At 34.0% G+C, this 24624-nt stretch overlaps 2 protein-coding genes across 2 annotated transcripts; one reads left to right on the top strand and one right to left on the bottom strand.

Annotated features, from left to right (window-relative positions):
* Positions 1-770: 770 nt before the first annotated feature.
* LOC109788428 (protein LURP-one-related 10) lies at positions 771-2246 on the bottom strand. Its single transcript, XM_020347151.3, has 3 exons — positions 1866-2246; positions 1286-1513; positions 771-1082 (listed from the first exon to the last, which is right to left on the bottom strand). Exons 1-3 carry the CDS (start codon positions 2145-2147, stop codon positions 936-938), a joined length of 657 nt encoding a protein of 218 aa, XP_020202740.2. The 5' UTR covers positions 2148-2246; the 3' UTR covers positions 771-935.
* A 116-nt stretch (positions 2247-2362) lies between these two features.
* LOC145956932 (uncharacterized) lies at positions 2363-5058 on the top strand. Its single transcript, XM_083072861.1, has 2 exons — positions 2363-2475; positions 3193-5058. The coding sequence occupies exons 1-2, from the start codon at positions 2411-2413 to the stop codon at positions 3869-3871; spliced, it is 744 nt and encodes a 247-aa protein (XP_082928987.1). The 5' UTR covers positions 2363-2410; the 3' UTR covers positions 3872-5058.
* Positions 5059-24624: the final 19566 nt, after the last annotated feature.

Raw genomic sequence — 24624 nt, 5'->3', positions numbered from 1 at the left:
ATGTGGACCTGATGGGCCTTCATCCTTGGGAAATGGGTAATACATGATTTAACCTTAATCCTGTCTTAATCTAGTATGGTAATTAATGCAAAGTAGGCAGTTGGTTTGCCACGTGTTTATCATAGGCTCTTTCTTCAGGTTCTCGGCCAGACTTGGGGCCGAAGGGGTGTTCGGCCAGGCTTGGGGCCGAAGGGGTATTCGGCCAAGCTTAGGGCCGAAGGGGTGTTCGGCCAAGCTTAGGGCCGAAGGGATGTTCGGCAAAGCTTGGGGCCGAAGGGGTGTTTTGAATAGTTTCATACCCCTTCTCTGGGTTTTTGGCTACTCACGAGACCGAGGGAGTGTTCGGCCAAGCTTGGGGCCGAAGGGGTGTTCGTCCAAGCGTGGGGCCGAAGGGGTGTTGTGTTTCATTCGGCTAAGGCATTCCTTTCGGTCTATTTCCTGACCTGAGGGGGCAGTTGGTGTGGTTCCTTGGTTCGGGCCCCCCTCTCGGCCCATTGTCCGACCGAAGGGGTGCCAATTGGTGCGTTTCATTAGTTTGGGTGCCCCTTTCGACCTATTGCATGACCGAAAGGGTGCTTACTAGTACAGAAACAATTTTATTTTTATTTTTTATCTTAAATTATATTAATTAGATTTTTTTATTAATTTTTTAATATCGATCGATCTTACCGGTTTAATGAACTATTGAATCATTGCCTAAATCCATTCGATAATCGTTACCTTTTTTATAATATTACTTGAAACTACCCGACTAGGAGGGATGATAGGCGTGCAAGCTCAAATTTAATTTAATTTTTTTACTTATTAGACTTATAACGACAAAAGACCGTACCTAAACAAATTCGAGTACAATATTACATTGGAATTTGGAAATATAGCACCACTGATAAAAGTACAACAAGATGTGGGAATGTATATCATTCCTCTACTCAAAATTATTCATCGTGCTTCTCATCCTCGTTAATCTCATCAAGAATCACAATTAGCGCCACTATGAACGCATAATCAATGTTGGGGTACACTGTAACATTGAAATGGTCTTTCCCAATGAAAATACTCTGAACCGTATGCTTTTTATGCATCTGCAAAATTAACATCCCCATGAATTCATACATTCTTTATGTAATTTATTCATTAGGAACTAATTAGAATTGATTTTAAATATAATTTCTAAAACAATTATCATAAATACTAGTTATAATTCATTGAAAGCACAAAGTTAATTAATTCTAATTATATTTGTGGTAAATAAAAAATATTTTGGTAATTTAAACAGGAGTTTTACCTGGGCAACGATGGTGTTAGATTCACCAGCATAAACAACACAAGATCGTTCCATCCAACTTCCTTTGACCTTAAAGTCACAAACATCTTCTTTGGTGTTACTTGCCAAAAACACATCTAATTTGGTCCTAAACTGGATAAGGGACGATCGCTTCAGAGTAAATAATAGATCCTTGGACTCTGTGCTTTCACCCCTAAAAGCTTGCCATCGATCATGTGCGGTCATTATCTGCATATTTCAATAATACAATTTATGTGTATCATCAAACTCAATAATAAGATTATATGAATGATGGAGATATAATTTAAAGTTTCAATTTCAACTCTCGTTTTTCTCTTTTATGATAAAAATAAGCAAGAAAAAAAAATATTTTTTTTATAAATATATATTTTTTTCTTATACCCTGCTACGGTAAAATAGCTTTTTATTATACGATAAAGCTTTGGTAATTCCTAAAATTGTGTAAAAGAAGAACTAATTAAAGAAAGTGGCAGTGCTTAATTAGTAAATTGAAAGAGTACACAACATAGATGAGCAACTGGGGTAGTAAATTAAGTGAAAAGGGTGATAAAAGAGAAACCTTGCGGCGGAGGGTGACGATGGGGTTGCCGGCGGCGTCGATGAGGAGGCGGCGGTCACGGAGGGTGAGGAGAGAACCCTTCACTTTGAATACGACGTTGCCGTTGACATCGGTCACCACGAAGTTACCGTCGGAAATAGTCATGACTTTCTTCACCACCGCCAGATCCACCGGGTACGGCGCGCAGTACTGCGGCCCGATCACGACGGTGGGGAGCGGCGGCATGGGGACGGAGGCGGAGGGCAGTGGTCGCTGCGGCGGATAAGGATTTGGGTATGCCATGATGATCGATCAGATCACACTCAAATAAATGATATAATTAAAATTAAAATATTGTTGACTCCACTATGCGCTTCACCTTCACCTTTTTATAAGGAAGGCATGAATGTGATGACGAGGATGAGCATCTACGAAGCTTCTTAAAAACCTGCGTGTAAATTATTTTTAATTCTTCCCATCGTGTGGAATACTTTTTTGCATTTTCCTTTTCTGCGTGTTGTTTATTTAGTTAGTGTTTGTTTCCGGTGATTTACTATTTACGAACAATGAAAGGTGAAGAAAGTGGGTGTTTGTTTCCGGTGATTTGCAAAGAAGAAAAGGCGAAGAAAAGGTAAGTTTCATCTCATTTCATTATACGAAGGAAGCATAATCGATTATGCATGGCCACATAAACGATTATGGGCTTGCATATTATGCAAGCCCATAATCGTTTATGTGGCCATGCATAATCGATTATGCTAGCCTATTTTCGCTTCCAGTCAAACCCAGAACGGGCCGTTCCAAAAATCAATTTTATGAGCAATATGCGAACTTAGACCGAGCCGTTCCATTTTGGGAACGGACCATTCCACTTTTGGAACGTGCCGTTTCATTTTGGGAACGGGCCGTTCCACTTTTGGAACAGGCCGTTTCATAGATGGTCGTTGTGGGTTAATTTGTAACCCCAGAACGGCCCGCTCTAGTATGAGAACAGGCTGTTCTGGGTATCAAATTTTGGCATGACAAATGAGTCCAGACCGGATTCGAAACGAGCCGTTCTAGCCACATTAATTTATTAATAAATAATGGTTATTTAATGCTCTTTTAAAATATTAATATTTAATATATAATACCTTAAATTAAATATTAATATTTAATATATATATTTAATATATATATATATATTAAATATAAATTAAATATTTATTTAATTTATATATATAAATTAAATATTAATATTTATATCTTCTCACTTTTATATATATTAAAGTTCGGTTATCTATTTTTAGGGTTTACAGTTTCGTTTAACATCATATTTGTTATTGGTTATTTTATATATAATTTTCAGGTATGGCACCGGTTCAAGAAAAAGAAGTTCAAAAGAAAGAAAAGGAAAAACTCCTGCCACCTCGAATAGAGCAGCTGGTCCTAGACTACCACAAATTGAAGAAGTTCTAAATCAGAAACATTTTTTCAGCCAGCGTGATCAGATGATTAAATATGGCAAGGAGTTTTACCACAGGATAGTCCTTCATCCAAAGGTTATGGACTTTAGCTACTTTGCCACATCAGGGCTGTATTTTCACCACCATATAAAATATCAAGGTTTGCAGCATTTTGTGGCTCTCAAATGTGATTTCTTTGAAGATCTTATTAAGGTCTTCTATTCGAACTTGAGAGTATCTGAAGTTGGTTTCCTCTATAGTGACGTGAACAAAACAAAGATAAAAATAAAACCATCTGATTGGTTAACTCTGGCTGGTTTGAAGTATCAGGGGCAAAAATTAGCATTTCCAGACATTCCAGAGGAGATGCAGTTTGACCGTCACATAGCACTGACATCTATGATTAGACTAGAGTTACAAGGCCGAAATGTCAGAAATGTAGGAAGTCTTAACATTAACGACAGACTCCTACATTATGTCTACGTCCATATATTGGCTCCTAGATCAAGTAACTTTTCCCAACTCTTGCAAGAAGACATGTTTCTGTTATGGACCTTAAAGAATAACATTTTGATCAACTGACCCCATTATATCATGCAACACATGGTCAAATGCAAGGACAATGGGATGTCTCTTCCATACCCCATTTTAATTTCACACATTTTGGCTGTTTATGGCGTAAACTTATCAATTGATGTTGCAGTCGAATTACGGTGGGCACATTTTTTTAATAAAAATACCTTGAAAAAATTAAATGTCGTGAATGTCAACGGGGTTTGGATACATGGCAGGGATAATCATGATCATGGCCAAAATGTTGAAGATGAAGACCATGCAATGCCTGAGGACTATGCTGACGAGCAACCTGCCCACATCACACAACAACCCCCGGTCCAGTATGATGGTCAAATGTTTTCCCAAATATGGACTGACATTCAAGGGTTACAAGAAGGATTAAATAATTTGACTATCAATGTTAATCGAGTACATAACAGGCTTGATAACATCGAACAAAAATTTGATGACTTTCAGAGTTCATTTGAATAAACTACATAATCTTATTTTCTTTTTTATTATTGTAATTTAAATATGTTTTATTTAGTTGCAACATTTTTTATTTCTATTATTTTATGTCATATTTAATTATTATTTACTTAATTGATGACTGAATTGTATTTTTTGTTCCATTTTACAAATATGTTATTACTCATCTACTTTGTAATGTTATAAATTTCTTAATTTTTTATGATAAAAATTAACTTGTACAATTAATAAATGTATCTTCATTTCATTCTAATTTATGTCAATGATTTATCAATTTTTTTAATTTATTAATTAATTTTCAAAAATTTTATTGAGAAAATTCTATTATTTAAATATTGACATCAAAAAGTGGAAATATAAAAAAAATAAAGTAATACATGTTTATAAAATTAAAATAATAACTCTTTCATAAAAATTAATAAAATAATGTTAGAAAATATAATTATCATAATATATTTTGTTATTATTATTTATTATTATAAATATCATTATTTTCATTTTTATTAATATTATTATTATTTATTATAATTACTATCATTATTATTTATTATGATTTTTATTATTTTTCTAATATTTATTATTATTCTTATCATTATTTATTATTATTTTAATAAATTATACCTATTAATATATTTTTATTGTAATTATTATTATTTACAATAAATAATATTATACTCATTTTTAATCCAATGGTAAAAGTTAAATTATATATTCATCTATTAAATTTTTAAAATTTATCTATCATTAAATTTAAAGCAAATATTTAAATTAAATTATTTTTAAATTAATATTTTATAAATTTTTTTAGTTAAAATTTATATATGTATCTTTTAATTATAATAATTATAAACTTTTTTAACTTAAGGACAAAATAGTAATCTTACACAATTATCAATTAAAAAATTTATTTTTATCTATCAATTCACTCATAAACTTTCACAAATTTTCTCTACACTTTCCACTCACTTTCCCTTAATCTAAACAATCTCACTTTCCACTCACTTTCCCTTCAAATCCCTCCTTTTCCACTCCCCCTTTTTCATCCTCAAATCCAAACAAAGCCTTAAGGAGCCACACATAAATATACTTTTCACATTAGGCGAATATAAATTCAGCAGCACATTACAACAGTGTTACTTATATGAAAGATATCCATTTATGTTTCTTAATCAAAAACTTTTGGGTTTAAATCCGAATTTTGAATATAAAATCCAAATTTTAAATATAAAATCAATTATATTATGAGAAAAAATATTTATTTTATATGTTTAAAATCTCTAAAGAAGATTAACTTTATCTAATAATTAAACAATTTTTTTACCAAAATTATTATCACCAACTTCTTGCCATGTACCAAAAATAAAATTGTAATAACTTGTCTTTTTCTATATTCAAATTCTTGGTTGTCGTTTCATCTTTTTTAATTAATTAACTACTAGGATCCAAATACTAGGTTGTTATTGTAATTTTGTAGATGAAAACAAATTAAATGTTGTCTTTAGAATTTTAATTTACAATTTTTTTCTTTAAAAAAAGTTATAACTTGGTTGACAATCATAATTCTACATTCTTATTCTTATCAAAGATAACATCTTATCAAAACATACCAATAGGATATGGTTTAAATATAACCAATCTGTATCAAAGATTATGTTTAGTTAACTAAGAAACAACAACTCAAGTCAACTATAGAATTTGAACAAACACATGCAAAGGACATTATAGTCAAGAAAAAAAATACAAACAAGATCATTAGTTAAAATTGCATCAATAAGATAATAAATTAGGAGAAGGTAAGAAATTGAATTTTGACAAATGAGCAGGTGAAATAAAGGAAAAAGTTGCACAAAAATCAAAGAAATAAAATAAAAAAGTTCAACATCACATGAAAAAAGAGTTTTCAATGGTCTCCAAAAGAATAGCATGCAAGAATCATCCGTCGCTACTCGCACTCATACTAGCAACATAAGTGATACCACCGACAACTACTACTTAGTGAGCAAGAAATATTCTAACAAACAAACAAAGAACCAAGAGAAAGAAAAAACCACAACATACAACTAATTACAAATCAGAATACACACAAAACACGTAGTTATGATATAAAATACATAGTTCAGTTTGAATTAATTTAACTCTAATACAACTAAATGTGGCACGTACTCTCTATCTACATATCATAATACATATATAAATTGAGGCTTTATAAATGAAATTCATAAAAAGAGAAGTTAACTTCATAAATAAAGTTCTCAAGAGGAATATCACATAACAACTAAAATAAAGCACTACTCCAACACAAGTGTCTAACCAAAGATGTATAATAGTAAAAGAGGTCTAACATCATATCCTAAACAAATAAATAATGGAAACTCAAATCTTAACTGCACTTTGATGTCACATCCTGTCAAAGTATAAAATCTAATATAAGGTCAACATCTCGTCTCCAACGTCATTAATGTTATGATGACCTTCACTTACAACAACAAACTTTCAAAACATAATAAAGAAAAAGAAAAGTGAAAAATATCTCACTCTAACTCACGATGCAAAATATCTCTTATGTCTTATATTCTTCTATGCTGATATGCATTCAAGATTGGGGTAAGCATTCGTAATCCCAAAAGAAATCATTAAAGGAGTTGGTAATTGGCTCTAATATTATATGAAGTTATGTTTTGTCATGATCTTAACTTTTTGTAAAATTAAAATTTCATAGTTAACAGTTATTTATGTTGTCAATCATTCTCAAATTGTTTTCGTTATTAAAGATTATTATATTATATAATAACTATATCTAAAATAACATTTAGTTTTTAATAATATAAACAAACTTTTATAATATTCATGTATAAAAGTTTTAAACTCTACTTAAATAAACTATATAATTTAATTTTAAATATGGAATATGATATTGTAAATTATTTTAATTCTATAACATATTAACATTTAATCATGATTTTATATTACTAAAATGATGGTGAAATAGTTATCACGTGGATATCATTTTTCTTATTAGTTATTCGAAACAAATTAAATTTTACCTCCAAAAAGGTTGTTAAAAATGTTACAAGGAGCATTTTGTTCATAATATCTAGGAGTAATCCAAGATGTGTAGGTTTTTAATACCGAATCTAATAGTAAACAAACCGAATCTAACTCATCTAAAAAAGCTAGGTCTAAAGTGGAAGACTGGTCAAGCTATTATAAAGAGTATTTTGATCATATTTCTAACTAAAGATGTCCAGGATTAAACATTTAAAGTATGAAGTTTGATTGCTAGACATTGAGAGTTGCCGAATATTAAACTAGTGTTATGACTTTCCTAAAGTGAATAACTTATAAAGATGTATACGTGTAAGAAATTATGCATGAATACATTAACATATATGTCAATTATTGATTAAATTATTTACTTTAATTTTGCTCAATTATTTATAGGAATTCTATTCTAAAACCAGATAAACCTTTACATCGTATCTGATCTAACCCACTTTCAAAAGTCAACTAAAGGAAAAAAAAAATTACCTAGGTTTTATAAAGAATATTCTAATTATATTCTTAATCAACGTAAAACATCTCGATGACAAATATTAAATTCAAATTTTAATTGTTAAAATAATAGGATTCTTATAGTTGTAGAGTGTTGTTAAATGGTACGAAGATATTTGTTAGGAATAATTAAGGTTTCATGTGTTTACATAGGTTAATTAAAAAATATAACACTTACAGAAATCAGATAATGGTATAACAGAACTAATAAGATCAGCATAATTAGCAGTGAAAATTATAATAATATGTATACGGTCTTAAAGTTTAAATTTTATTATTATTTTAATTTTCACTAATAAAAAAATCAATGAGGGGACGAATTTAGTACAACTTGGTTTCATAATATCTACACTAGTATAAAAGAGTCATTCTATATCGGACATTTTGAGTTTTTTACGTCAGAAAAAACACTGACGTAAAAGCGGAAGACGTAAATTTTTACGTCGAATCTGTATTATCGACGTAAATTTACGTCGGACATTACGGATTCTGACGTAAAAAAGTAGTAAATAAAATAAAATAAAATATATAAGAATGCAGCTTGCAGAAAGGCCCGTTCTGCTTGCAGAACGGCCCGTTCTCCAAGCAGAACGGCCCGTTCTACTTGGAGTACAGGCTGCTCTGCTAGCAGAACAGGCCGTTCTACTTGCAGAACGCCGTTCTGCAAGCAGAACAGGCCATGTTGCTTCGTAGAACAACTTAAAAGAAAACGCCAATGACCTACACAAATAGAACAACCAAAAAATCAAAACAGATAGCCACAGTAGCAATGCGAAGTAGAAAAGTGTTAACGAAACCTTCATTCATACCTGATGAGCAGCAACAATGTGCGAATAAGTAACAAATAGTTCATCCCTCTGCAAAAGACAAAAAAACGATTCAGTAACAAAGAAGAGGGAGAGGGTTTACAAAGAAAAAAACGAAAAGTGATGAAGAGTGAATGCGCGCGCTGTGTCTCGTGCTCTCTTATTCAAATTTGCGTCATTTTTTACGTCAGACCTGGTAGGATCCGACGTAAAATATCAAATTTACGTCGGACACAACATACCTCCGACGTAGATTGGACTTTTTACGTCAGACCCTACTAGGTCCGACGTAAAAAAGTTCGCAAAAATTATAAAAATGCCACCGCATTTTTTTTATGTCAAATTTTCGTATTTCCGACGTAAAAGAGATACGTAATATGCTTATTTTCCACTAGTGCTACTTGCGTGCATTAATTTCTACGTGTCTGTTTTCGTGACTAATTATAATTAACTTGAATAGAAAGAAATATTTTATGTGCGCTTATGATTCTGATGGGAAATTAATTTTTTTTATAGTAAATATTTTTATTAATATTATAATTATTTTAAAAATAATAACCTGAATAATATATGTATATCATAATGTATGATTAGATATCAATTTAAAATTATGATAAAAAAAAATTCATTTTGATAAAAAAAAAAAATCGAGTATAATTTTTTTTTTTTTAATTTTAATTGATTTCGACTCAAGTGATTCTTAATTTCACCCGATGTAATAAATAATTATGTGGATTAAGACAGGGGGTTGGACCGACTGGCTGGTCTGCTATACGCGTTTGCGTTGCGCTTAGATATTTTTCTTTGTTTTATTAATTACGCGCATTATTATACTTGGTTGCTTAATTATATATATAGTTACAAGAAACAAGGAACTTATTCAAATTTTTCATTCTAACATACAAGTTAATTAAAACAATTATGCCAAACAAGAATTACACAGTCTTGTCATCATATTAGTTTTATATAACTAATAAGGTCTAGATTCAATAGAAATGATTTGTATATATATTAATTAAGCTTTGAAATGGATTTTCAATGTTATAAAGAATAACTAGATAAAGCTGTCTTTAGGCTATCTTACTATCTATTGTTGTAAATATATAAAATATATCTTAACAATAGTAAATTAATAGGAGATAAATGATTTTACCATTAAAATAGGAAGGTGGGATTTAGCTATTTTCAATGATATAATTAAGGGAAATGGTAATATATTTCCACTTATTTTTTAGTGGGAGTATATTAGCAATCTACATTAAAATTTTAGGAAAAAAATTATTCATTTTTTTTTTAATTTGGTTAATTCATACAAAGGATATTATAACAATTTAATTTAATTTTAAATAAAAATAAAATATTTTTCTCTCTTATTAATTTCATTCTTCAATTCATTTCTTTTTTCTAATAATTAATTTTTATTTATTCAGAAAGAGGGGGAAGACATCATGAGAGATGAGAGAGAAATGAGTTAAAAAAGGAATTTAATAGGATAAAAATAAATAAGTTAGAGAAAGAATTTAATAGGAAAGAGAAATGAGTTGGAAAAAGAATTTAATAGGATAGAGAAATGACTTAGAGAATGAAGTTAATAAAAGAGAAAAAATATTTTATTTCCATTCAAAATTAAATTAAATTACTGTAATATCATTTATACAAATTAACAAAATCAAAAGAAATGAGTGGTTTTTTTGTCCTAAAATTTTAGAAAAATAGGTGGGAGTATATTAGCATTCTCCTATAATTAATTACAAGCCGGATGCCCCATGATAAACCCTTGCGATTCCTTTGTTCTTGTATGGATTGGTGTGGGCTATCTGAATGATCCAACTATTTATCCGATATTACTTTTTAAAATTAACTCATATGTATTAAATATAAATTATTCTTTTGTGTAAAAATATTTTTAAGAAGTTTTACTTGAGAAGGATTTTTAAGAATTTTTTAATTAAATATCTAATTCAATTTTTATTTATGACAATTATTTATGAGTTAAATTTTAATACTTAAAAATAAATCACTCTATATATTAAAAAAAACTCATATCTTGTACAATAATATTTTTAAGAGTTTTTCTAGAATATTTTTAGGAATTTTTTAAATTTTTTATCTAAATTTTTTATTATCATAATTATTTACGAATTAAAATTTAATATTTTTAAAATAAATTATCAATAAAATATATTATACTACAATATAAATTATTTATCATAAATTTAAACGTATCTATTTATACAAATTTTAAATATAATCTATATATTCAAACATAATATTTATTTGTATAAATAATTTATTATAAATTTTAGTTACATAAATAAATATTTAGTTTGTGAATTGCATAAGTTAAAATACTAGTTGTCAATAAATAAAAATAATCTTGTACTATAATAAGTTATTTATCATAAATTTAAAATATAATTTATATATTTTAAGATATTTATTTATTTAAATTTTAAATTTTTATATATTTAAATATAATATTTATTTATATATATAATTTATTATAAATTTTAGTTGTATATAATAAATATTTAACCTATGTATTTAACATTATTAATACTAGTTTTTTATTTGTTAATTTTGAAACAGATTTTCGTTAATTTTTGATACCATACTTATTGTAATTCATGGTTCACCTGTCTATAATGAGTGAATGAAAAAAAAAGTTATTCTGATCGATAAAAGTAAGAAAGAAGTAGATGATATAAAAAATAATAATAAGTATGTGTTATACAACATATTTACCCTAAATAATATATTTATATAACTCAAAATAGACAAAATAATTATGTTATTTAAATTTTTAATAAATTTTACATTTTCTTCTTCCATCCAATCTGATAAATGTAGGGAGATTTTATTTTAGTGCGAGTTTCATTATTTTTTATATATAAATAATTAGTGAGATGGAAAGATTTCGTATCTTTATTAAAAATAAAATAAAAAATAATAATAAGAAATAAAATTATATTAATTCAACTGTAATTTGTTCTATTCTTGAATTTTAAGGTTTTAAGTTTAAGTTTTGAATTTAATATAAAAAATATTTTTTTTTATATTATCTTAATAATAGAAATATATAATAGTTTACTAACTATAGAGATTAAAAAAAAAAATATTTTCATTATATATTATATATTAACATAGATTAAAACCTTCATTTTCTTCCCCTTCTTTCCACTTTTTCTTTTGGAAATCATCCGAACCAAACATTCATTAAACTTGAATTAATTAACATGGACAATTATCATTTCTTGTTTTTTTTTTTAATTGGGAGAGAAATTAAATGTTGAAGAGAGTTGGTAAGGTATTTTCTTTCCTAAATCAATCATCCCCAAAAGTGAAGATATTTTACGAGACATTCATTAGGTAAATAACATGCAAGCATAGTACATAAGCATGTGCGTCACGAATTGTGGCGCCCAACTCAATTGCGAAAAATCTAGTCTTAGATCAAGTTTGTGTGGACAAAAATTGACCGATTTATATTCCAAGTATCCAATGATGAACCCATATAATGGAGAGTGGCGCCAATGTGCTACCACTAACTTCTAAGTCCTTTTTTTTTTTTTTTCTAAAACAAATGCTATTTTTGCTTCAAGTTTTTTTTTTTTTAATTTAATTTCCTCCATTATCGTAATGTTTAATTTTTAAGTTGCTAATATAGTCGCTTTGTGAAGTCAACACTCTCTTTTGCTTAACTAAACTTTTGATATTCCCGTAATATGTAAGATTATTGTGAATCCTCAATTGTAAATATTACTAATTTTGATCCCTGGTGTTTTCAAAATGCATAGATAAACATGTGCAACAACATGAGTTCGGGCAATAATCGTAAATGACTCACTGGCATAAACATCGCAATGATTTTTTTTTACTCACGTTGACTTTTGAAGTCGCAAATTATTGAAAAAAATCTAAGTCTCACATCAACTAAAAATTAGACAATTAAATAATATATAAGTGACCCTTACTTTACAAACCGGTTTTATAAGGTTTAGTTAGGCTTGATTCACTATTCTAAGATGATATAGATTTATCCTAAATTCTTAAAAATGGGTCACCTACCATTCATTGATACTTGTATTCAAGTTCCGCCAATCTTAAATTATTAAAAAAAAAAGGCCACCTACTATTTATCCACGTACCAAGCCCAATAGTACTGGACGTGAGGGAGGTGTATTAGGAAAAATCCAAGTTTCACATCGACTAGAGATTAGGCAATTAAATAGTATATAAGTAGAAAACAACTATCACCTTACAAGCCGGTTTTGTAAAGTTTAATTAGGCTTAATCTTCTATTCTAAGACAAACACTTTCTGTTCCGGCCACGGGATGCACTAGGATTTTTTCCTAGGTCAAACCTCAAAGTCAGAGCATTCAAGAGTGTAATCTGCCTTCTTAGCCTTAAGGTTTTAGGTTTTATACTTTGTTGTCCGTGGGCCTCATGGGCCCCGTGAATACGGGGATTTTCTTAACCATTGATATTTTAAAGATACTTGGCGAATGCGAGGATTATAGATAAGGTTTTGATCGGGATTCTCCATACCGAGGGACCAGTCGGGTTTTGGCCGAGTAGGGTCCTATTGGCTGGGGACATCGGGATGGGGCCGAGCTGATTCACGCCCAAAATGTCTCTCGGGCGTAGCCCGAGTGACCCAACGTTAGGGGGTCGGTCGAGGTTGAAGTCGGCCCATCAGTAAGGAGAGGATAAGGTCGGGTTCCAATCAGGACTGCAACCCGTTAATGGAAATAGATCAGAAATTGACCGAGACGGTACACTTGCTTTCCAGCCTTGAGCCTATGAGGCGAAAAGGCTAAAGCGACTGCCCTCTTTAGGCCGAGAATAGGTATCGGGAGTAGGCCGAGATGTGATCATGTAGGACCGTGGTTTTCTAAAGCCTAAAAAGACGTGTCTCTTCACCTTACTTGAGAAGGGACATGTATTTATTGCGAAGCCATCGTTGCAGGGGTGTGAATGATGATTGTGCCACGTGGCAACGCCTGTTACTAAAGTTAATGGTGTGGGCCCCCCCCCCATTTCCCTTGGGTTAAGGGTTGCAACGTCTCACACGCGCTGTGACCCTTGGGTTCCCCCCCCCCCCCCCCCCCCCCACGCGCGACCCTTGGCCTCTTATAAACAGGGGTGGCCTTAGGTACGCCTATCTAAACTGCTTACCCCTTTCTGTTTATAGAGAAATTTTGGTACCCCGTTAAGTTACAAAGTTGGGAATCTTTGTTCAGATGGCAGCCTTACAATATGGGGAAGAATATAAGTGGGTTAGGGATGATGTGCTCCGTTGTGAGTCTTCAATAAACTTTTGGGCGGCCATGGATAATTTCTGTAGCGAACATGTGGTTTGCGGTGAGGGGCGTAATCTTATTGTGTGTGAACCTTGCATAGACCACGAGCTTGTATGTGTCGGGGGGTCCTACCGAGCGTTTTACCTTTTGCTATGCCACTTTGATTTCTAAACTTAAGGTGAGGTGGCCTCTGTCCAATTGTGAGAAAGGGGTGCTTCAATCATTGAACGCGGCTCCCACTCAGCTTCACCCAAATAGCTGGGCCTTTGTTTGTGGGTTTGAGGTTTTATGTAACTCTTTAGGCATTATCCCGACCTCTAAAAAAAATTTTACTTCTTTGAGGGCCGAGTTACCAAACGGAGTAGTTGGGTATCGGTCCACGGGGTTTCTGGTCGGGGTCTCTTAACATTATTTCAGTCGTCCTATAAGGACTTTAAGAGGGCGTATTTCCGGATCCGTTGTACTCCGGGTAATGAGAGCATCCTTGAAGGGTACCCCCTATATTGGAGTTAGCGAACCGTGTCGTATGGTGGACTCCAGGCCGAGAAGTTCTCTGAGAGAGACCAAGAGGAGATAAAAAAAATCGAGGATCTCAAAACTATTTTCAGCACCGCCAAACTTTTTGATTTAGAAAATAGGCCTAGTGAACTGAAAATCTACATAGGTAATCGGTTTCTCGCCGATCACCTTATGAATTGTTTAACTTGCACTGTTTATATTCGTTTTTCGCTAATGCTTAGTGTATATTGATGCAGAGAACATGGCCAGCATGAGCAATCGGGAGTTGAGGAAGTTGTGGAAACTGCAAGAGGCCTCCAAGGAAGTCGGGGCTATGGTGGTCGGTGAAAAGGCGAGAGATGCTGGTATCTCCCTCCCGAAGGGTGTGGTCAGCGAGACCTCCCATAAGCGTCGTCAGGAGACCGAGGCACCTATTACCCTCCTGAACCTAGAGACCAAGATCGGGGGAGATGAGGCCGAGAAAGACAGAGGTTCAATCGGCGGAGCGAACCATAAGCATGTGCATAGGTGAAAATTGGGAGCCTGTGGACCATGGAACTGAATAGGGGAGAGCCCCTTCTTTTTGGGATGAGAAGTTCAACCATTCCTCCCACATTCGCCAGACCGATCTGTTGGAAGGGGACAAAGGCGACCTAGAGAAGATGAGCGCCTTCTCTATTGCCAAAGGTGTGGAGTCTCTGACGAATCGCCTCTCGGCCTTGTCCCTCATTAACGAGGACAAGATTCGTGGGATGGCGAGAGAGATCAAGTTGCAAGGGAAGAAAATCAGTACCCTTGAGGAGAGTGTCAACAAAGGTAAGGCTGACTTAAAGTGGGTTGCCAATGAGTGGGATAAATTGCTAGAGGGCCGACGTGTCTTCAAGGAAGATCGAAAAACTTGGGCGGTTGAGAATGAAGTGGTCGTGATGAAGGCGGAAATTGAGAAGTTGCAATCTGACCTTCATACTGTTAAAATGGACTCACTGAAGAAGTTCGTGCAAGGCTTTGATGCTGCCACTGCTCAAGTGAAGTTTTTGCACGCCGATCTCGACCTTGAAGGCCTTGGCTATTTCAAAGAGATCGTTGATGGGCAACTCGTAGACCCCCCCGAGGACGACTGAGTCTATTTTGCAACCTCGTTACTTTTTGTATAAGCTTCTGCCTATGTTTAGTTTTTTAATTTTCTTGGTTTACTAAAGTGTGTGTAACTAGTTGACTTTGGTGTTTCGAAAATTTGATGTTTCTTTCGTTAAATCTTGCTTGTGTGCCTTAAAATCAAGTTGTCGAAATTTCGATTAAAAGTAAGGAAATTTTTCTAAGTTAAAATGAGACTTAAAATCAAGTCACCCGAATCCCGAATAACATAATGACAAAAAAAAAATTTCTAAGCTAAAATGAAACTTACAATCAAGTCGCCCAAATCCCGAATAACATAATGACAAAAAAAATTTCTAAGTTAAAATGAAACTTACAATCAAGTCGCCCAAATCGCGAATAACATAATGACAAAAAAAATTTCTAAGTTAAAATGAAACTTACAATCAAGTCGCCCAAATCCCGAATAAAATGATGACTGGAATTTTTTCCAAGTTAACATGAGGATAAAATCGAGTCGCCGAAATTCCAATTTAGAATCTGGATTTTCTAAGTTAAAATGAGACTTAAAATCAAGTCGCCTGAATCCCGAATAACATAATGACTTTTTTCCAACATGAGGTTAAAACCAAGTCGCCGAAATTACGATTCAAAATCTGTGAAATTTTTCCAAGTAGAAACAATTTTGACTAACGAATCGCCCAAATTATGTCTCGCGCAATAGTGTGAATTTTTTGAGTTAAAAAAATTAGATCTTACGAAACTAGTCGGCCAAACTCCGATTCTCATAACAAAAAATAAATTTTTGCAAGTCCAATCGCCTAAATTCCGACATGTGAGATAATGGATGAAAAAATTTCTGTCTAAAAGAGAAGTTTGCCAAAGTGGTCGCCAAAATTCTGACTTGATTAGTGAATGGAAAATTTTCTAAAATGACATTTCACCACGTAATCGCCCAAATTTCAACCTAAATAATGTGGAAATTTTTCTGTTAAAATGGCGTTTCACCACGTAATCGCCCAAATTCCGACCTAAATAATGTGGAAATTTTTCTAAGTTAAAATGACATTTCACCGCGTGATCGCCCAAATTCGATCTGAATAATGTGAAAATTTTGCAGATTTTTCCAAGTTAAGAACGAGATCTTGCGAAACAAATCGGTCAAATTCCGACTTCAATAAATAAACAATTTTCCAATTAAAGAGACATATTATACGGAGTAGTCGCCCAAAATCCGACTTATGCGCCTTGAATCATCCCACTTCCAACTCAGAAGTCGTAATTGAAATTTGTCAAGTTCAAATTCAGATTGACCCGCGAAAACCTTTAAGTTAAAAATGAGCCTCTTGGATTATGACAAATCGTCAAAATTCCGATTGCTTTCAGCCAAGGGACAAGAAGATTTACTTTAAAGATAAAGTTTACAGACAACTCGCCCTATTGCCGACTCAAGTAGTCAGCCGATTGACGACTCGAATGTTAGTACGAGGCCATTGAAACGACTTGTTAAAATTCCGGTTATGAATAAAATTTTCCAAGTACAAATTGAGGTCGAATAGGGAAGTCGGTCAAAATCCGATTTATCGGCTTGATTTCAAAAGGTCTTCATCATATCAAATAAGGGGGGTCGGTCAAATGCCGACTAGTTCGTCTTGGATCGCCAAAATTCTGAATAATGCCAAAAATCCGATAGTCAGATGTGTTGTTTATACTCACCCAGTCGGACTTTGGCCGACAATCACGAGTTTGTCTTTGAGTTATTTATACTCGCCCATTCGGACTTTGGCCGACAATCACGAGTTTGGTCTCCGAGTTATTTATACTCGCCCAGTCGGATTTTTACCGATCAATCACGAGTTTGGTCTTCGAGTTATTTATACTCGCCCAGTCGGATTTTTACCGATCAATCACGAGTTTGGTCTTCGAGTTATTTATACTCGCCAAGTCAGATTTTTACCGATCAATCACGAGTTTGGTCTTCGAGTTATTTATACTCGCCCAGTCAAATTTTTACCGATCAATCACGAGTTTGGTCTTCGAGTTATTTATACTCGCCCAGTCGGATTTTTATCGATCAATCACGAGTTTGGTCTTCAAGTTATTTATACTCACGGGATGATATTTATTAGAATTGAGAAATTATTAATTTGTGGTGCCTCGTTAAAAACCTTCTCAGCAAAAACCCCTCTCATTTTTACGGGGAAAAAATACTGAGTTTGGAAAAGAGTGCACTTAATACAAATGGAAAGAAAGACTAGCTATAATAGAAGCGTAAGTTTGCAGCATTCCAAGTTCTCGGTATCATCCCTCCATCCAAGGTCCTCAGTCGGTAAGCTCCCTTGCCGACCACATCATCGACTTTATAAGGGCCGACCCATTTAGGTGACAACTTGTTCCTCATCTGAGTTAGCTGAGCGCGCTTCAAAACGAGGTCTCCTACAACAAAGTCTCTTGGGACAACCTTCGTGTTGTACTTGAAAGTTGCTCTTCTCTAGGCTGCTACTTGGTTTATCCTTGCTCTCTCCCTTGTTTCTGTGATCAGATCCAGATCAACTCGTCTTCCTTGGCCGGACTCCTCCTCAGAAAAAGTTGTAGTACGTACTGAGGGTTCTGCAATTTCGATCGGGATCATGGCGTCTGTTCTGTACACTAGATTGAAAGGAGTGTCTTGAGTCGACGTATGAACAGTTGTGTGGTATAACCATAGCACTCGGGGAAACTCCTCCACCCATGAAGCGCCTGAGTCCTGAACGCGCTTTTTCAAACCCGAGAGTATAACCTTGTTGGCCGACTCCGCTTGGCCATTAGATTGGGGGTGTTCAACGGAAGTGAACGTCATTCGGATGTCGATCTCCCGACAAAAATCGCGAACTCGTCCACTCGCGAATTGCGTCCCGTTATCCGATACGAGTACTTGGGGGACACCATATCTGCATACCACATTCTTCCATAAAAATGTCCTTACCTTCTCGGCCGAAATGGTTGCTACAGGCTCCGCCTCAATCCACTTGCTGAAGTAGTCTATGACCACTATTAAGAACTTCAACTGTCTCACCGCGATCGGGAATGGGCCGAGAATATCTATACCCCACTTGTTGAATGGCCAAGGAGACAAGATTGAATGGAGTCGTTCGGCTGGAGAGTGGGCACCAAAATGTTCCGGCCACAGGATGCACTAGGGTTTTTTCCTAGGTCAAACCTCAAAGCCAGAGCATTCAAGAGTGTAATCTGCCTTCTTAGCCTTAGGGTTTTAGGTTTTATACTTTGTTGTCCGTGGGCCTCATGGGCCCCGTGAATACGGGGATTTTCTTAACCATTGATATTTTAATGATACTTGGCGAATGCGAGGATTATAGATAAGGTTTTGATCGGGATTCTCCAAACCGAGGGACTAGTCGGGTTTTGGCCGAGTGGGGTCCTATTGGTTGGGGACATCGGGATGGGGCCGAGCTGATTCACGCCCAAAATGTCTCTCGGGCGTAGCCCGAGTGACCCAACGTTAGGGGGTCAGTCGAGGTTGTAGTCGGCCCATCAGTAGGGAGAGGATAAGGTCGGGTTCCAATCGGGACCGCAATCCGTTAATGGAAATAGATCGGAAATTGACCGAGACGGTACACTTTCATTCCTATATAATGTTAGTGAGGGAAGTATGTAAATCGCTTGGTCTTTAAGAACAATTGAGTGGAACACTATCATATGTAACATCATATAATTTGTTATACTTACATTTTTCTCTCTTATATGGTATTAGTGTTCATCGGTGTTTTTCCTAAAGAGTCTCTTAAGCTGCTCTGGTTCACAAAATTGCACCTGGCTAGGTATGTGGTCCATCATCAAAACTCAAAATGTTTATTCGACAAAGTTATATACATTTGATACGTGTAAGCGATCGAATACCTTATACACATGGTATGTATTGAGAGCATAAACTAGTTAATTGGTATATCCTTATATACGTATATGTACATAACATGCTCTATTAATTGGCCTTACCAAAAGACACAACACAACAATTCTTTTCCGATGGCAAGTCAGTTCTCAGTTATCAGCCCTTCTTACTATGCTCCTAACTCTATCAATCTACAAATTAATACAGAGAAACACATCACTTACGACATAAACAGACGTTGTCTTTTATACCAAAGATACTTTATCAATAATTCACGACCATTGTGTCTTACGTGATCATACAAGAAACTCCATCGTCACTCTATAAAAAGGTTTGCCTCCTAAGATATTTTGTTTTTTCGGTTCATTATTATTTCGCAACAAAAATCTATTACAAAAATTTCATTTATGCTATTAAAAGATTTTCTTAAATAAGAATGTCTACTAAAGTAAGATTTTTAATAATCGCAAGAGGTGTTGAACTTAAAGCTTCTACATCAGTAAGGTATGATGAAAGATCTACCCAACCTAAAGGAAAATAATGAAGCTTGTGAAGGATGTCTCCTCGGCAAACAACACCGATTGCCGTTCTCGACAGGCAAAGCATGGAAAGCAAAAAACTTGTTGGAGCTAATTCATACAAATGTTTGTGGATCGATGAGGACACCATCACACACCAACAACAGGTATTTCATCCTCTTCATTGATGACTTTTCTAGAATGACGTGGGTCTATTTCCTGAAGACAAAGTCAGAAGTCTTTGGAATATTCAAGAAATTCAAGGCCCTTGTCGAAAAGCAAAGTGGAAAGAAAATAAAAGTACTTAGAAGCGATCGTGGCAATGAGTATACATCTCGTGAGTTTGACAAATTTTGACAATTGCATATACTCCACAACAAAATGGCGGTCAGAGAGAAAGAATCACACAGTCATGGAGATGGCGAGATCGATGCTGAAGGAGAAAGGACTACCAAATACATTCTAGGCTGAAGAAGTTTACACTGTAGTCTACCTACTCAACATATGTCCTACTAAGGCAGTTTAGGACAAGACTCCATAGAAGCTTAGAGTGGGAAGAAGCCATCAGCTAAGCACCTAAGGGTCTTTGGATCTATTTGTTGCATTCATGTTCCAGATGAAAAAAGGCATAAATTATAAGACAAGACCGTACGAGACATATTCTTGGGATATAGTTCATAGTCAAAAGGCTACCGAGTCTACAATCTTCAGACAAAGAAGCTAACAATTAGTAGAGATATTGAAGTAGATGAAAATGCTACTTAGAACTGGGAAGAAGAACGAATTGAGAAGAAGACTATATACATGACCATTAATCAACCAACTACATCAAGTTTGGAAGACAACAATCAAGACATTGTTATCTCTCCAGAATCTCCAAGAATAGTTCTAGAACAAGAAGAATCATCACCTGAGTCTACTCCGAGACGAGTTAGATCACTGGTAGATATATATAAAACCTGCAACTTGGCCATACTTGAACCAGGAATCTTTGAAGAGGCAACAAATCAAGAAGTATGGGTCAAGGCTATGGAAAAAGAAATTAAAATGATTGAGAAGAATAATACATAGGAGCTCGTAGATTGCCCTAATGGAAAAGATATCATTAGAGTAAAATGGGTATATAAAACAAAGCTTAATCCTGATGGAACTATCCAAAAGCACAAAGCAAGATTGGTCGCTAAGGGTTACTCACAACAACCAGGAGTGAACTGCAATGAGACATTTGCTGATGGAAATGGTAAGGAGGAGTGATGAATGTTCTTCTCCTTAGCTCTCCTTATGCACGGATCTTCTTCAAGGAAATAGAAACCAACGTGATGAACACTAGATGGAGGATGATTCACGGATTGGAAGAAGGCTTTAAGCCTTGGATGGAAGCATCCAAGCTTAAGGTTCAAGGGAAAGCTCACTTCAAAGAGGAGGAAACCTAAAAGGGTTCCTAAAAGTGTAGCTCTCTAAATTCGGTGACTCTTGAAGAAATTTGGCTGAATAAGCTCTCAAATTTCATTATTCTCAAAAGTGAATACAAAAATGTGAAGGGATGACTTAAGTATGCACGGAAATGAAGCACATAGGCACCTAAACCAAAGCTACACAAATTGGCGCCTAAAGTTTGAATTCAAATTTGAAATTTGAATTCAAACTTTGGTGCACATGTGTAAGTCCGAAAATTTAGGTACCAAGGTGCATTTAGGTCTGATTTGAGAGTCATTTAGGGTTAATTTGAGTGTCACATGTTCAGCCACCAATGGTGCAAAACATGTGACTCAAATGTAACTTAAATGGCTTCCAAATTAAACCTAGTTTAACCTAATTAGCATACTTTAGTATTCCTTGTATTTTCCTATTCTAATGACCTAATTACATTGGTCAAACAATTACAATGGAAAGGAAAAATTACAAGAATGAAAATGAGCCCAATATTGGGTACCAAAAGCCCAAAGGCCCATGAAGCCCAAAACTAGGCCCAACAAGCCTAAAACCTAAAATGCTACTCTATGTGGTCCAAAATACAAGACCAAAATATATGATACCTATACAAACATGATGTATACAAAACATATGAAAATAGCTATAACAAAATATGGCCCATGAAAAGTTCAACTTGGGCCTTCCCAGGCCCATCAGGCCCATTAAGCCCTGACTGGCCCAAACCTTCATGTCTAGCCAACTCCTCTTGGCTCCTTCAATATGTCACCTCTTGCCTTCCTAGGCATGATTCCATCATCCCCTCCCTCTTGAAAAGGATTTGTCCTCAAATCACGAGGATGCATGGAATAAGAAACATCACCTACATACACAACAAACCATGTATAAGAGGTGACATGTTTATGATGAGAAAATGGATTATGGATCCTAAGAGGAGTCCTTATATCTAGCCTAAGAAAAAATAAACTATCAAAATTAGACTCCCTAAAAGTAGAAATAGGCTCCTCTCCTAAGCATAACCTAGAAGTAAAACCTAAGAATGTAATAACACTATGACTAAGACAATGAAAAGAATGATTTTTAAACACTAAAATATCTTGCCTAAAATACCCTAAATGGTAGCCTAGGCTTTTCCTAAAATATAAAGAAAAGAATACTAGAAAACGTCCTAAACAATTTTGAATCATATTGTTTGGTAGATAAAATGTCTTGGAAAATTTTGAAAACACATATAAACTATTTTTGTCTTGTAGGGAAGGGTGCAAATTAAGTTCAAATAAAGATGAACTTCCCATAAAATCAAAAATAGAATATGAAATATGACAAGATGTATCTATCAAACAATATATTCCAAAATTTGGGTACTTTATTAGAACAACTATGGTAGAAGGATTCCTAAAGAGAGGAAGGCTATCTTCCTTGGGCACCTCCAAGGAAGTAGCACAAGAAGTGGAACTAAATGTAGTCCACTCCTTCTTCACTACATCTTGAAGTTGAGATTCATTTTTCTTTAGAATGATTTGTTCTTGAATCTCTACTTCATGACTAGTGGTAAGATTAGGGTAAGAGTTAAGGTCTTTATTTATGAAGAGAGTATTTTGTAAATGATTTTTAGTGGTAGAACAACTCTCTTCACTCACAAGTCCTTTAGAGGAATTATTTTCCTCCTTACTCTTCCCTAAGAGCAATGCCTTTTTTCTTTCTTTTTCTCTTGTTTTTCTCAATTTTTCTTTTGCTAAAAGTTTTTCTCTCTTTTGTTTAATAATGTGAATTTCTTCCTCTAAAATTGCAATTTGTGCTTTTTTTTTCAAGTTTTTCTTTTTCTTTTTTTAAAGCTTCTTGCTTTGTCCAAGGTGTTAGTGATTTAAGCCTTTGAGTAGAATGTGAAAAACCTTTTGGAGAGCTTAATTCACTACCACTTGAGAAATATTTTCTCATGATTAAACAAAAGAATTTTTTTGTATATGCTATGCAAAAAGTTATAAAATGTTTTTGGTATTTTCTAGGAATGAAAATAACACTTGGAAGTCTAAGTGTACAAGTTGCACTATCAAGGGAGGTGAGCTACAAAGAGCCACTTAATAACCAAGCCTTTTCAAGTGGAAATCACTAAACTCCTTTGTGGTATCTCCAATTCCCCAAAACTTTTCACAAAAATTTTGAATGCTTTTTCACAATTTGTTTGTTTTTTTGAGACTAAACTAAACGTGAGCAAGTAAATCTACACAAGTCTAGACGTTTCAAGGCAGCAAAATAAAGCAATTAAAAGACAAAGAACTTAAAGGAAACAATGTAAGCAACTAGTCGGATATCCTAAGTGGAAGCTTGAAACATATGAAATTTCCAAGCCACTTCCACTAGCACTACACGTGAGGATGCTAACAAGGAGTTAGATATACCTGACCAGCTTCTTAATACTCCCTCCAAGCTTTACAAATTGATTTTAAGATACAAGAGAGATTGCAAAATTTAAACTAGCCTAGAAAGCAATAAATGGCGGTTTTGGTGACCAATTTAGTGACGGTTTTTGTGTTCAACTTTTCTAACACTTGTTTAAGTGTCTTAATCCGCCACTAATCCTTCAAATTTGATGCTCCTGGACCTGCAAAGAATCACAACAAAAAAGGTTAATGGTGGCTGCCTCACAAGGTGAAAGGAATGGTCACTCAAGTGAAAGAAGTTTAGGAGAAGTTTTGGTCACTAAATTAGGTCAAATTTTTAGGTCTTAGTGTCCAAACTTTTCCTACTCTTTGTTGAGCAATGCTTGATCCTTGAGCAAGGATTTGAGGCCACTTCCAGCACAGGGAAATTATTGAAAGAAAACTAGACAAGCAATAGAAGCACAATTTGAAAGGCTTATACCAAAAGTTAAGAGTAATATGTATGTATGACAAGACTCAAAGAGGTTCAACAAGTAAAACTGGAAAATAAGACTCCAAATAAAGCTAGCACTCAGTTAGGAATGTTCCTAGATAGGTACTAGAGTAGATGAACAAAACAAAAAAAAATTGAAAGCAATTGGATAAGTATAGCAAAAGTAGTAGTCAAAACAATAACAAGGAATCAAATGATTTTCTATCAATACACACCTCACGGCTTTTTCAATTTAAAATGTCTTATATATTTTTTTTAATTCTTTCTTTTTCTAGTCTCAAATTAAGACTCCAGAGAAGGTGTTTGCCTTTTGTTTCAAATTTT

The sequence above is a fragment of the Cajanus cajan genome, chromosome 4 (genome assembly GCF_000230855.2).
Source record: "Cajanus cajan strain Asha chromosome 4, NIPB_CcT2T_4, whole genome shotgun sequence".
Taxonomy (NCBI): Eukaryota; Viridiplantae; Streptophyta; class Magnoliopsida; order Fabales; family Fabaceae; genus Cajanus; species Cajanus cajan.
The sequence above is the reverse complement of the archived record's forward strand: the minus strand, read 5'-3'. Positions and strand labels throughout refer to the sequence as shown.